At 42.2% G+C, this 15,778-nt stretch overlaps 1 protein-coding gene across 12 annotated transcripts in view; it reads left to right on the top strand.

The window, feature by feature from the left end:
* Nucleotides 1-15,778, top strand: part of ALG9 (ALG9 alpha-1,2-mannosyltransferase) — a 114,748-nt gene that overhangs the window by 27,169 nt on the left and 71,801 nt on the right. For all 12 annotated transcript variants that reach the window (XM_086339159.1, XM_086339161.1, XM_086339164.1 and 9 more), the window contains 3 exons: nucleotides 771-858; nucleotides 1,041-1,146; nucleotides 15,308-15,430. In XM_086339159.1, coding sequence (XP_086195285.1) covers nucleotides 771-858; nucleotides 1,041-1,146; nucleotides 15,308-15,430 — 317 coding nt within the window. The remainder of the gene's footprint in view (nucleotides 1-770; nucleotides 859-1,040; nucleotides 1,147-15,307; nucleotides 15,431-15,778) is intronic.

Raw genomic sequence — 15,778 nt, 5'->3', positions numbered from 1 at the left:
TTTGGGAGCTAGGACCATGGTAAGGCTCACCATGGGATAGGGAAGAAAGCCTGAAAGGAGGACTAGGGAAGAGCCCAGAAAAAAGCATGGAGCCAGGGAGTCTAAAGAGGAAGGAACAGATGCTTTGTGTCAAGTGCAACAGAAAGACAAAGGGAGATGGGGTTGTGGAAAGATACTGGGTCTGGCAGAGAGGAAATTCCTGGTGACCTCAGATCAGTCTTAATAACTTGACGTTAGGCCTTAAGGAAGAAATAGTGAAGGCAACGCACATATGCTACTTGCCTGAGAAATTCAAGTGAAAGGAAGAAGGGCGCATATTGCATATTGGAACAATATTACATATTGGAAAGGGATATATCAGAATTGAAGTGAAAGTGTGTAATATTATTTTATTACTAAAGTGCTAATCATGGAAGGGAGAAATAAGTGTTTATTTGGCAGGGTGGGAGTAGGACAATAAGGTCGTTTAGTTATGATTAATATATTGTAAGTGCCCACTGCACATAAATACGTATAAAATGGAGCTCACTCTGAAGCTGAGTATTTGTATTTCTTGTGCACTGTGGAATGCATCATCCTCTGATGAGTCCTCTGAAGAGATCACATTTTTATTTTTGAGAAGACACCCTTTCTTGTACCACCTTCTTCCCTCACAGTCGTTGCTAGAGACATTTGATTCTCAATTCAGCATGAGTTAAGTGTGAATCTGTCCTGTTTGAGTCTGTATTCTGAGTATTTAACTGCCCACTTTCTGTTTCTCTGTTAAATAGTTTACCTATTGCCTTTGATCTGCTGATCATGAAACAGAGGTGGAAGAATTTCTTTCATTGGTCGTTGGTTGCTCTAGTGCTGTTTCTGGTGAGTTGTCTTTTTACGTTATTTTGTTCTAAAGTTTTAACAAAAGCAACCTGTGGTGTGGGTGGAAAAGAGAGCCTTAGGAGTTGATTCAGTTTTTCATTCTGAAGTCTATACTCTTAGCATTGTGAGGATGCTAGTTGTAGCCAAACTCTACAATTGCTTTGTTTTCTGCTCTGTTTTAGGTGCCTGTGGTGGGCATTGACAGCTACTATTACGGGAAGCTGGTGATTGCACCACTCAACATAGTTTTGTATAATGTCTTTACTCCTCATGGACCTGATCTTTATGGTAAGGCTGTATGAAGTGAGGGAAGCGTTGGGAGATAGTTTAATTGGCCTCAGCTTTGAAATTTTAATTCAGTTGCTTCATTTATCAAAGATCGCCTTTTGTTATTTAAACAAAAGGTAATCTTCTTTTCTTATTTAAAAATAAATGATGTTTGAACACAGCACAGTGGTGATATGTGGCAACTAAATATTTTTCCTTGATTAACGTGGTACTCAGTTCTGGCTTCCTCTTAGTCTTGCAGCCTCCTATTCTCAGTTACAGAGCGGTAAGGACTCTGTCGGGCATGCCTTGGCTTTTGATGCTCCTTATTTAAAATTAAGTTACTTTCTTCTCTTCTCATTAGAAAATCAAGAATATAACAAAAATAAGATGATTAAAACATTCATAATCTCATCATCCCCAGATAGCTATTGTTAACACCTTGGAAAATATTCCTCCAGGCATTTTCTATACAAGTACACATTTGGTTTTCCTTTTTCATTTTTTTGTTGGGTTGGCCAAAACCTGAATGAACCTTTTGGCCAACCCAATAATTTGTGTTACTTTAGTATTTTGCATTAGGGGAGAAAGTTCCCAAAATCTGTAGACAAAGTGTAGCAAATGAGGGTGAGGTCAGCTTGAGAGGGTGGATAGTCTGGCCAGCTTAGCATTAAGAGGGGAAAAAAGGGAATGCCTTTAGTCTGGTGCTGGTTTAGTTGCTAAGTTGTATCTGACTCTTTGTGACCCCATGGACTGCAGCCTGCCAGGTTCCTCAGTCCATGGAATTCTCCAGGCAAGGATACTGGAGGGGTTGCCATTTCCTACTCCAGGAGATCTTCCCAACCCAGGGGTTGAACTCGGGTCTCCTGAATTGCAGGCAAGTTCTTTACCGTCTGAGCCACTTGTGGTGGAGCAGTCTGGGCTTGGTTCTCCAGTTTGTGTCCATCTCCACCCCTTGCCTGATGGTTTTCTCTCCGCTAGTCTTTTATTTTTTCCCTTTTCCAACCAGCCCTGGAGCCTGTTTTTTTTTTTGTAGCTGGCGGGGGCGGGGAGGCCTGAGAGCATTTTAGTTAGTGACCACTACAGAGGGATAAGCTAGAGATCTTTCTGATCAGATCAGTCAAGTCAGTAAACATTGTATAAGATAACTTCTCATTAAATAAGCATAGTTTCTTCTGACTTAACCTTCTGAAGATCTCAGATCTTTCTGTGTATGTGATTATCTTATATTCCGGTGTGAAACACATCAATGTTATCTCTGTCTCTCTAATCAGTTTAACCCATGCTCATTTTTCTTTACCACTTTGCCAACAGAACCAACAGACTGAATAAGATTTAGAGTAAGTGTGTGAGTGAAATTTACTTGAGCAAGAGTCCATGGGGTTGCAAAGAGTCAGATACAACCTAGCGACAGGACAACCACCACCTGGGATTTGGGGAACATTGTCGTTTTAGATGACAAGTAGTAGGTTAAAAATAAAATGAATTTACAAACTGCATAGAGAATAATTGCCAAGTGAAGGGATTTTGACAGACTTCTTGACGTGCCTCTAAGATCCCTAAGGATATGGAGAGAATTTTTTTCAGCTTTTGCCTCTAGGGGTCTCCCTTTATCTAGGGAGAGCTGCAGGTTTTAATTTGCCCATTGTTTTAGTTTACTCGTAAAATTTTACTTGATTCCACAAGACAATAGAAGGGGGACTCACTTCTGGATCTAGACGGATATTAGAAGTTGGTTTACATGGAGCCTATTAGAAGCATAATATGCATTATATATGGGTGAATAAATTGTGTTAATTTGAGTTTAATTTTGAAAAATTGACTTCTGTACCTTTTAAATGGGTTATTACATATTGGTATTCTGACTGCTTATTTGTAAAACTTTGTGTGAGAGCCTATGAAAGTTTTTTAACTTGTATATTCCTCTAGATTGGTGAAGTTTTTACATCTAAAAATAAGTATGTTGATAGAGTAGGGAAAAAAGAATAAATTCTGACCTAAGTTTATATTTCTGGTTTAACAGTGAGTAGGTTTTGGGATCCAGAGAGCAGTGGCCAGTCTTTGCCTGGATGTTGGCATCTGCTGTTCATTTCAGCCAGGTTTTATGGGGAACAGTCCTTGGGGCTCTGTTCCACCTGCTTTAGTGAACCTGGGTTAGCTTCAGTTCAGATTTTGGTATGTTGAATGTCCAAGAATTGATCACTTTCCTACTGATAGAAGCTTTATTGAGAAAGAAGGAATTATTGTCATATTATTATTGTTGTTCACTCACTAAGTTGTGTCTTACTCTTTTGTGATCCCATGGACTGTAGCCAGTGAGTAACCTCCAAGATGGCAGAAATTACTTGCCAGTTATACCAAAAAAAGATGTCCTTTTCATCATAGGGGACTGGAATGCAAAAGTAGGAAATCAAGGGATACCTGGAGTAACAGGCAAGTTTGGCCTTGGAGTACAAAATGAAGCAGGGAAAAGGCTAACAGTTTACAAGACAATGCACTGGTCATAGCAGACACCCTCTTCCAACAACACAAAAGATGACTCTACACATGGACATCACCAGATGGTCAATACTGAAATCAGATTGATTATATTCTTTGCAGCCGACGATGGAGAAGCTCTATACAGTCAGCAAAAACAAGACCGGGAGCTGACTGTGGCTCGGATCATGGACTCCTTATTGCAAAATTCAGACTTAAATTGAAGAAAGTAGGGAAAACCACTAGGCCATTCAGGTATGACCTAAATCAAATCCCTTACGGTTATACAGTGAAAGTGACAAATAGATTCAAGGGGTTAGATCTGATAGACAAGAGTGCCTGACGAACTATGGATGGAGGTTCATGACATTGTATAGGAGGCAGCGATGAAAACCTTCCTCAAGAAGAAAAAAAGGCAAAATGGTCATCTGAGGAGGCTTTACAAATAGCTGAGAAAAGAAGAGAAGTGAAAGGCAAAGGAGAAAAGGAAAGATATACCCATCTGAATGCAGAGTTCCAAATAACAGCAAGAATAAGAAAGCCTTACTAAGTGATCAATGCAAAGAAATAGAAACAATAGGATGGGAAAGACTAGAGATCTCCTCAAGAAAATTAGAGATGCCAAGGGAACATTTCATGCAAAGATGGGCTCAATAAAGGACAGAAATGGTATGGACCTAACAGAAGCAGAAGATATTAAGAAGAGGTGGCAAGAATACACTGAGGAACTATACAAAAAAGATCATCATGACCCAGATAATCATGATGGTATGATCACTCACCTAGAGCCAGACATCCTGAAATGTGAAATCAAGTGGGCCTTAGGAAGCCTCACTAGGAGCAAAGCTAGTGGAGGTGATGGAATTCCAGCTGAGCTATTTCAAATCCTGAAAGATGATGCTGTGAAAGGGCTGCACTCAATATGCCAGCAAATTTGGAAAACTCAGCAGTGGCCACAGGACTGGAAAAGGTCAGTTTTCATTCCAATACCAAAGGCGGGCAGTACCAAAGAATGTTCAAACTGCTGCATAATCGCACTCATTTCACGTTAGCAAGGTCATGTTCAAAATCCTCCAAGTTAGGCTTCAACAGTACGTGAACCGAGAACTTCCAGATGTTCAAGCTGGATTTAGAAAAGGCAGAGGGACTGGGGGGCGGAGCCTCAGGAAGAAAGGCTGCTGAGACTGGGTCTCGCGAGAACATTCCCTCGCAGTTCTCGCGCTGCAGCTTTACAAAAAAAAAAAAAAAGAAAAGGCAGAGGAACCAGAGATCAAATTGCCCATATCTGTTGGATCCTAGAAAAAGCAAGGAAATTCCAGAAAAACATCTACTTCTGGTTCATTGAGTATGCTAAAGCCTTTGACTGTGTGGATTACAACAAACTGTGGAAAATTCTTCAAGAGATAGGAATACAAGACCGCCTGACCTGCCTCTTGAGAAACCTGTATGCAGATGAAGAAACAACAGTTAGAGCTGAGCATGGAACAATGGACTGGTTCCAAATTGGGAAAGGAGTACGTCAAGGCTGCATATTGTCACCCTGCTTATTTAACTTATATGCAGAGTACATCATGAGAAATGCTGGACTGGATGAAGCACAAACTGGAATCAAGATTTCTGGGAGAAAAATCAATAACCTCAGATATGCAGATGACACCACCCTTACGGCAGAAAGCGAAGAGGAGCTAAAGAGCCTCTTGATAAAGGTGAAAGAGAGTGAAAAAGCTTAAAACTTAACATTCAGAAAGCTAAGATCATGGCATCCAGTCCCATCACTTCATGGCAAATAGATGGGGAAGCTATGCAAACAATGAAAGGCTTTATTTTCTTGGGCTCCAAAATCACTGCAGATGGTGACTGCAGCCATGAAATTCAAAGATGCTTCCTCCCTGGAAGAAAAACTACGACCAACCTAGACAGCATATTAAAAAACAGAGACATTACTTTGCTGCCAAAGGTTTGTATAATCATGCTATGATTTTTCCAGTAGTCATGTATGGATGTGATAGTTGGACCATAAATAAGGTTGAACACTGAGGAATTAATGCTTTTGAACTGTGGTGTTGGAAAAGACTCTTGAGAGTCCCTTGGACTATAAGGTTATCTAAGCAGTCAATCCTAAAGGAAATTAATCCTGAACATTCATTGGAGGGACTGATGCTGAGGCTGAAGCTCCAGTACTTTGGCCATGTGATGCGAAGAGCTGACTCATTGGGAAAAGACCTTGATGCTGGGAAAGATTGAGGACAGGAGAAAGGAATGACAAAGGATGAGATTGTTGGATGGCATCACCGACTCAATGGACCTGAGTTTGAGCAAGCTCTGGGAGACAGTGAAGGACCGGGAAGCCTGGCATGCTGCAGTTCACGGGGTCACAAATAGTTGGACGTGGATGAGTGACTGAAGAACAACAGACTGTAGTCCATCAGGTTCCTCTGTCCGTGGGATTTCCCAGGCAAGAATACTGGAGTAGGTTGCCATTTCCTTCTCCAGGGGATCTTGCTGACCCAGGGATTGGACCCACGTCTCCTATACTACAGGTGGATTCCTTACCACTGAGCCACGGGCTTCCCTAGAGAACTGTCATGTGGGCATCCACAGGACTGATGTGCAGCCAGCTAGACTTTCGGGGGTGCTCTTTGGTGGTAGAATTTTTTTGCTTTTTTCTCATCTTTGGATTTGACAAATCTTCAAGAGTGTCTGATTTCCATGTTAATGCCATTTTGCTTTAGCAGGCTTGCAGAGAATATTTATTCCACCTAGGAGTTGGTAGTCTTTCTGTATTCTAGGTCTTTAGTAAAGATTTCTCATGCGTGAATGAAAGAATGAGCACGTTCTGGAATACCCCTCAGATTGCATCAGTGCCCGGATCGCTATTATATCCTAGAACTATTTTGTTCAGGCCTGTTGTGTGCTAGGTTGGGATTGTCTTCGTACAAGTTAAGAATAATAGAAGTAGGACTTCCTCTGTTAGCACGGTGGATAGGAATCCGCCTGCTAGGAGGCATGGGTTCGAGCCCTGAACTGTGAAGATTGCACAGGTCGTGAAGCAACCAAAACCAGGTGCAGCAGCTACTGAGCCCGAGCTCTAGAGCCTGCAAGCCACAGCTACTGAGCCTGTGAGCCACCGCTGCTCGAGTGCATGCGCCCTGGAGCCTGTGCTCTGCTCCATGAGAAGCCCACGCACCTAGAGAATAGCAACTAGAGAGTAACCCCCACTCTCTGCAACTAGGGAAAGCTTGTGTGCAGCAATAAAGACCCAGTGCAACCAAAATAAATAAAAAAGAATCAGTTCAGTTCAGTCACTCAGCTGTGTCCAACTCTTTGCAACTCCGTAGACTTCAGCACACCAGGCTTCCCTGTCCATCACCACTTCCCAGAGCTTACTCAAACTCATGTCCGCTGCATCGGTGATGCCATCCAACCATCTCATCCTCTATCATCCCCTTCTCCTCCTGCCCTCAATCTTCCCCAGCATCAGGGTCCTTTCAAATGAGTCAGTTCTTTGCATCAGGTGGCCAAAGTATTGGAGTCTCAGCTTCAGCATCCGTCCTTCCAATGAACACTCAGGACTGATCTCCTTTAGCATTGACTGGTTGGATCTCCTTGCAGTCCAAGGGACTCTCAAGAGTCTTCTCCAACACCACAGTTCAAAGCATCAATTCTTCAGCACTCAGCTTTCTTTATAGTCCAACTCTCACATCCATACACAACTACTGGAAAAACCATATCTTTGACCAGGTGAAGTAGTACTTTACCACTGTCAGCTAATTTTATTGTAATTGTTGAGTCCATTCACTAAATATGAAAGACTAATCTTTTTAAAAATATGTATTTGTTTACTTGGCTGTGTTGGGTGTTAGTTGTGTCACGTGGGATCTTTCGTTGCGGTGCATAGACTCTTTAGTTGTGAAGAGCGTGAACTTTCTAGTTGTGGCCTGTGGGCTCTGGAGCATTTAGACTCAGTATTTGTGGCATGCAGACCTGGTTGTTCTGTGGCATGTGAGATCTTTTTTTAAATTTTATTTATTTTTTTATTGAAGATTAATTGCTTTACAGAATTTTGTTTTCTGTCAAACCTCAACACAGGTACACATATATCCCCTCTCTTTTGAACCTCCCTCCCATCTCCCACCCCGTCCCACCTCTCTAGATTGATACAGTGCCCCTGTTTGAGTTTCTTGAGACATACAGCAAATTCCCATTGGCTATCTATTTTACATATGGTAATGTAAGTTTCCATGTTACTCTTTCCACACATCTCACCCTCTCCTCCCCTCTCCCTATGCCCATAAGTCTATTCTCTATGTCTGTTTCTTCTTTGCTGCCCTGTAAATAAACTCTTCAGTACCACTTTTTTAGATTCCATATATGTGTGTTAAAATATGATATTTATCTTTCTCTTTGTTACTCACTTCACTCTGTATAATAGGTTCTAGGTTCATCCACCTCATCAGAACTGACTCAAATTCATTCCTTTTTATGGCTGAGTAATGTTCCATTGTGTATATGTACTGCAACTTCTTTATCCATTCATCTGTCGATGGGCATCTAGGTTGTTTCCTTGTTCTAACTATTGTAAATAGTGCTGCAATGAACAGTGGGATACGTGTGTCTTTTTCAGTTTTGCTTTCCTCAGGGTATACCTAAGAGTGGGATTTCTTTGGATAATAGGGTGGTTTTATTCCTAGTTTTTTGAAGAATCTCCATACCGTCTTCCATAGTGGCTGTATCAGTTCACATTCCCACCAACAGTGCAAGAGAGTTCCCTTTTCTCCACACCCTCTCCAGCATTTATTGTTTGTAGATTTTTGATGGTGGCCATACTGACCTGTGTGAGGTGATATCTCATTGTAGTTTTTATTTGGATTTCTCTAATAATTAGTGATGTTGAACATCTTTTCATGTGTTTGTTAGCCATCTGTGTGTCTTCTTTGGAGAAATGTCTGTTTAGGTCTTTTTCCCACTTTTTGATTGAGTCGTTTGTTTTCCTGGTATTGAGTTGTGTGAACTACTTGTATATTTTGGAAATTAATCCTTTGTCAGTTGTTTCATTTGCTATTACTTTCTACCATCCTGAGGCTTGTCTTTTCACCTTGCTTATAGTTTCCTTTGCTGTGCAAAAGCTTTTAAGTTTAATCAGGTCCCACTTGTTTACTTTTGTTTTTATTTCCATTACTCTAGGAGATGGGTCACAGAGGATCTTGCTTTGATTTATGTCGAGTGTTCTGCCTATGTTTTCCTCTAAGAGTTTTATAGTTTCTGGTCTTACATTTAGGTCTTTTATCCATTTTGAATTTATCTTTGTGTATGGGGTTAGGAAGTGTTCTAATTTCATTCTTTTACATGTAGCTGTCCAGTTTTCCTAGCACCGTTTATTGAAGAGGCTGTCTTTGCCCCATTGTATATTCTTGCCTCCTTTGTCAAAAATAAGGTACGCATAGGTGCAAGGGTTTATTTCTGTGCTTTCTGTGTTGTTCCATTGGTCTGTATTTCTGGTTTTGGGCCAGTACCATACTGTCTTGATGACTGTAGCTTTGTAGTTTAATCTGAAGTCAGGAAGGTTGATTCCTCCAGCTCCATTCTTCTTTCTCAAGACTGCTTTGGCTATTCGGGGTCTTTTGTGTTTCCATACGAATTGTGAAATTTTTTGTTCTAGTTCTGTGAAAAATGCCATTGGTAATTTGATAGAGATTACACTGAATCTGTAGATTGCAGAGACATGATCCCCGAAAGTATAGTCTTGGCATGTGAGATCTTTATTCCCCCACCAGGGATTAAACCCTCGTCCCCTGCACTGCAAGGTGAATTCTTAATTACCAGACCACCAGGGAAGTCCTAAGACTTATGTTTTAAGAGATGCTTTGCTGCTGTACAGTTGTCAAACAGACAGCATGTCTTTGTCATGGAAACTCTTTCACTTGTTTGGCACTTTTGGGCATATTTCAGCTATTTTTAAAGAGTCTCCCACCTCAAGTGCTTTGTTAGCTGTGGCACTTGGTTTTTTAATCTGAAAATTTTAGATTAAGTGCTTTATGCTGATAGTTTTTACATACATCTCTTAGTGTTTTCTTAAGTATGCTCCTGCTAAGTCGCTTCAGTCGTGTCCGACTCTGTGCAACCCCATAGATGGCAGCCCACTAGGCTTCTCTGTCCCTGGGATTCTCCAGCAAGAACACTGGAGTGGGTTGCCATTTCCTTCTCCAGTGCATGAAAGTGAAAAACTTTCACTTCACTTTCTTAAGTATAAGAACCTAATAAGCCTATAAATACTTCTTGAATGAATGGATAAATGAGTTCAGTTAAAGAAACATTCAATCAGTTGCTTTTGATCATTGATTATGCTCCTCATAGAATTTGCTGTCTGATAAGGCTGCAGACACATGAATAGTTAATTATAGTCCAATGTGTTATGTGCAGCAGTAGAATGATAGGGAATTGAAGGAGCAAGTTCATCTGTTGGTGTCAGGAAAGACTTCTTAGACGGGGTGGTCTTTGAGCTGAGCTGGAAGGAAGAGTAGGAGTTTGCCAGGAAGACACTAGGTGGACACACTGCAGAAGAACAGAATGTCAAATGTCGGACTGCTGAGCCAAAAAGATTGAATATTGAGTTCGTTTTTAAAAACTTAAGGCCGTTTTACAGCATTAGCCAATTTTAGGTAAGAACTACACAGGTGTAAGCAAGATAATGTCAATCTCTCCATTGTGATTGTAATAATATGCAGGTGGTCCCCAACTTATGGGGCTTCCCAGGTGGGGCTAGTGGTACAGATCCCACCTGCCAATGCAGGAGACATAAGAGATGCAGGTTCAATCCCTGAGTTGGGAAGATCCCCTGGAGGAGGGCATGGCTACCCACTCCAGTGTTCTTGCCTGGAGAATCCCACGGTCATAGGAGCCTGGAGGGCTACAGTCCATGGGGTCACAAAGAGTTGGACACGACTGAAGCTGCTTAGAACCCACCCCAACTTATGGTGCTTCAACTTATGATTTTTTTTGACTTTATGATGGTGTGCAAGCAATACATATTCCATAGAAACTATACTTTGAATTTTGATCTTTTTCCAGTAGGCGATAAGGTATCTCTCGTAATGCTGGGCAGTGGCAGTGAGCTACGTTCCCAGTCAGCCACTCGTCATGAGGGTAAACCGTGGAAGCTGTCACAGCCATTCTTTATCCAGACAACCATTCTGTTTTTCATTTTCAGTACTGTAGCTAGTAAATTACATGAGACCGCCAACACTGTCTTATAAAACAGGCTTGGTGTTAGGTGACTTTTGCCCAACTGTAGGCTAATGTAAGTGTTCTGACCTTGTTAGAGGTAGGCTAGGCTGAGTTACAGTGTTTGGTATGTTAGGTGTATTAAATGTGTTTTTGACTTACGATGTTTTTAGTTTATGATGGGTTTATCAGGACTTAACCCCATCATAGATTGAGGAAAATCTGTAAATATTTATTCTCTCTATTGTTCCTGGTTTTCCAAGGGGCCTTTCTATCCTTTTTTTGGCCAAATAGCATTTATTAATGACACATTCCGGACCTGGACTGACTCTTGACTTTTGAAGCCAGGGGACAGAGGCAGTTTTTCACAATTACTTGCATGAGGTCAAGAATACTCAATGCTTAGGAAATTTAGAGTAGTGTAGACATGGAAGTTGCAAAGTTGTAGGTGAAACGTCTCTATGGGGTCAAAGATAAAGAGGTGAAATTTCGTGTTGCAAAAACGAAAGTGACTAGGCTTGGCACTGATTTGGCCTCTTCCCCTTGTAACATTTCAAGTTCTCAGATGTTGAGGTTGAGTATTTTTGTGTGAAGAGCTGTGCTGTCTGATGAGAACACAGGCCTGGGAGAAGCGTGGGAGGACAGGTGTGGGAGGATGGGTGTAAGAAGTGCTCTTCTCTCAAGAATGACAGCAGGTCTGCTCAGGGATGCTGCTGGGAGCTTAGGATATGATCTGTGCGTGTCTGTCTTATCAAATCTGTCAGGCCACAGGACGGGAGATTTCAGAAGGTAAAGGATAGAGCCCTTGGTCAGAAGGCCCACGGCTTTCCAGTCCTGCAGCAGCAGAGGATGAAGCCCCAGAGGAGGCTTTGGAGGCGTGCTTAAGGTCACCAACTAGCATGACCTGTTCTGGAGCCTTCTTTGTTTTGTTAATCATTTGTGTTGAACCTTGGTGGATTTTTCCTCTTGGTGGTGCAAATTTGACATTTGTAAGGATGATTTATTATAATTTAGTTCCTAGAGTTCTGTAAAACTGTAGGCCTATAAAGTAGTTCCCCTTCATTCAGTCGATGGAACAATAAACATTATCCCTTCTTCTTTTAGTCTCTGACAAAGCTCCCTTGAGCTCATTTGAATGAAAGGGATTGAGGCACTTTCCGTGAAAAGGGAGATAGGTGAGCCCCCCTGCACCCTGCTTCCAGCTTCCTTTCACCTCACATTTTGCACGAGTTAAATGCTTAGCTTGTCATTCTGACATATTTTTTTCTACAATACATAGTTCACTTTTGATAATTTCTGAGAGCAGTGTTGAGTGTCTCCCTGAAAGAGATACAGGTTTTTACTCTTATAAGGTAGATGCCTCATCAGGTAGGGGAGGACACTGGTTAGCAGAATTCACGATTCCTTGTCCCCTTTTGCCCTTGTTTTTAAGACTCATGTCACTTGAACCTTCCCAAATCTTGACTTATTCCCTAGTCTCTACCCGATCCTTCAGGGAAGTAACAGTCTATTATGAAATGTTCATGGCCTCGCTATGAACTTGATCTATGAGGTTCTAACACATAAAAATAATTGAGTTTACCAAGTTAATGCTTTTGGTTCCACATCTCAGCGTACAGTATACCTTGGTTAAAAGGTAGACAGCCTTAAAATAAACAAATTTAAAAAAAAAAAAAAGTAGACAGCCCTAACAGGAGGGCATAGTAAGTTGTGGTAAAGAGGAAAACACTAGAGGACTTTCCTTGAAAAAGCATATATTAGCAAGGATCAAAGAGAAAGGCTTTTATCTGTTGATGTTTAAGCATCTGTAGTAGATGATGTGAAGGGTGACCCCCTTTTTTCTAGTCACGCTGCTTTATCATCCCAGGGTCAAATTTCCAGAATTTTGTAAAGAAGAAGTTGGCTCAGGGTTGATAGCATTGCCTCCACACTGGCGGTCAGGAGATGATTGTGCGAAAACTTACTTCTCTGGAAACTGGAGTGGAAAAGGACTCAATTTAGGAAACATGCTGTTAAATAGTAATGAAAACCCAGAAAAGGCGTGTGTTTTCCATTTTGAAAATAAAACCATCCAATAGTTTTCTGTAGGAGAAGGAAATGGCAACCCACTCCAATACTCTTGCCTGGAGAATCCCATGGACAGAGGAGCCTGGCGGGCTACAGTCCACGGGGTCGCAGAGTCAGACATGACTGCAGTGACTTAGCAGGCCGGCAGTTTTCTGTAACCTAAAAGATTATTTGTAAAGAATACAAGATACAAATCTCTAATGAGCTTGGCCTGGGACAAAGTCTCTCTTCCTGGACAGTCCTTGTCCCTGGGTTTCGACAGGAGGGAGGGAGCTTTCCCTAAAGGTGGACACACTGTCAAACCTGAGTCCTTCCCCAGGGTCCCCTCTGCATCTTCCTCCTCCCTTAGACGTTTCTCGCCTTATGGGTTTGGTTTCTAATCTTATTTTGCTGTGCAAGCTGCAGAAATGTCAGGCTTTTCTGAGTATTCCTCTGCCTTCTGATTACCCTTTTAAGCAATGCTGATTGCAGGAAATTGCTGTGGTGCAAGGCGGGTGTCACAACACACAGTGATTAAAACCCGCGTGTGTCATTCACTGCCTGATTGAAGTAATCACAGGAGGGAAGAGCAGATGAATACCGGCGGAATGTGCCAAAGGGGGCTGTCTCTCATCGCTTGAGTTTCAGGATTTGGAGTTAAAGAATCAAAACTTGTGCGAGCAAGGCTTGCGTTTTCGGTCATGTTGTTTCATTCTGAATCCGAAAAGCTGAGCAGGGTCTGGGGTCTCTGAACATGGTTTTCCTCAGAAAGGCGCTGCTTTTTTGTGGAAGGTCCCCCTTGAACAGACACTGTTGAAAAGTGGTTGAGCACATCAGGGGGAAGGATACTAGAATGTGATAGGATAAACGGATAGGCAAGGCCCTCATAGCTCAGCCCTGTAGGACTGCACCCACCCCGCCACCCCCCAGCCCTCGGTGGGGAGGCCTCTGCTTCGTGCCATTTGAAAGTCCAGGTTGTCACCTGGGCTTCTGACTGACCACATTAGAAGTTCCAGCAGCCCCCTTCTCAGGTTCAGTTAATTTGCCAGCATGGCTCCCAGGACTCCAGAAATACTTACTTCTGTTGACCAGTTTATTAGAAAGGAGACAAGCCAGATGGAAGAGATGCATAGGGCAGGGTGGGCGGGAAGATACGTGGTGCTTCCCTGGTGGCTCAGAGGGTAAAGCGTCTGCCTGCGATGCGGGAGACCCGGGTTCGATCCCTGGGTCGGGAAGATCCTCTGGAGAAGGAAATGGCAACCCACTCCGGTACTCTTGCCTGGAAAATCCCATGGATGGAGAAGCCTGGTAGGCTACAGTCCATGGGGTTGCAAAGAGTCGGACACGACTGAGCGACTTCACTTTCACTATCCCTGCTTCCTCCCCTGTGCCTCCCTACCTGTTTACCTGCCGGGAAGCCCTCTGAACACTGTCCTTTTGGGTTTTTATGGAGGTCTCATTACTTGAGCACCATTGCTTGAATGTTTAAACCCCATTGCTATACCCTCTCCCCTTCCCAGAGGAGGGAAAGGCAGGACTGAAAGTTCTAACCCTCCAATCACTAGGTGGTTCCTCTCACAACTAGTCCCCATCCTGAGGTTACCTAGGACTTTGCCAGAAGTCCCTGAATTAACATAACAAAAGACACTTCTTACCACTTTAGGAATTAGGAAGGTCGTTTTAGGCACTCTCTCCTAGGAATGGGAGTGAAGACCAAATAAATACTTCTTATTATAAATCACAATATCGCTGCTAAGCTATTTATATTGTTTGGTTTTCTGAAAAGTATTAGTCCCATTTGGACTTGGCAATTTGGGCTGGATATAGTGGTCCCGTACTCATGTACAGATGTGAGAGATGAACAATAAAGGGCAGAACGCCGAAGAATTGATGCTTTCAAACTGTGGTGCTGGAGAAGCCTCTTGAGAGTCCCTTGGAAAGCAAGGAGATCAAACCAGACAATCTTAAAGTATAGCAACCCTGAACACTCTTTGGAAGGACTGAAGCTGAAGCTCCAGTACTTTGACCACCTGATGTGAATAGCTGACTCACTGGAAAAGATGCCGATGCTGGGAAAGATTGACAGCAGAAGGAGAAGAGGGCGACAGAGGATGAGATGGTTGGATGGCATCACCAATTAAATGGACATGAATTTGGACGAACTCTGGGAGATGGTGAGGGACAGGGAAGCCTGGTATGCTGCAGTCCATGGGGTCTTAAACACTTGGACACAACTTGACGACTGAACAACAACAAATGGTGGTCATGAGAGCTAAATATTTGAAACCTGATTTCTAAGGTGGGAGGAGTGGCTTGTGGGCTCTCGCAGGAGGTACTGGACCAGCAAATTTGCTTGACAAGGAACACTGGGAGTCAAGCATTGTAGTAGGTATCCGAGGCGTCCACTAATGAGTTCATGTCTCTTTATTTCCCTCAGGCACAGAACCTTGGTATTTCTATTTAATTAATGGATTTCTGAATTTCAATGTAGTCTTTGCTTTAGCCCTCCTGGTCTTACCACTGACTTCTCTCATGGAATACCTACTGCAGAGATTTCATGGTAAGTGGAATAAGCAAAGATAGATTTGGGGGGAGGGAAGAGAAGTAACAATGTATACCAAGAAATAAAAAAACAATCTACTTATTTTATTTTCCATTTTCTTCCTATGGAAATGGTTAGCTTATTGCATTTTTCCATCTCTGTTTATAGTTTATTCAACCTGTGTTAACCTATGTGATAATCTGGTTAATAATTGCAAGTGAGGAAGTCTGTATGATTTATAGAATCATCTGGGGAGGCAAAAGCATTTAAAAAATCTTGGGAGATAAGCCTATTTAAAGAAGTGTATGTTAGTATGGTAAATTGCTTAAGATAATCAACTCTAGAGGCAAACAATTTCTGGGAAAT

This window comes from Bos grunniens, chromosome 15 (assembly GCF_055505025.1).
Source record: "Bos grunniens cultivar Pamir isolate PY7600 chromosome 15, Bosgru_T2T1.0, whole genome shotgun sequence".
Lineage (NCBI taxonomy): Eukaryota > Metazoa > Chordata > Mammalia > Artiodactyla > Bovidae > Bos > Bos grunniens.
Note: the sequence above shows the minus strand (reverse complement) of the source record. Positions and strands in the feature narration are given on the sequence as shown.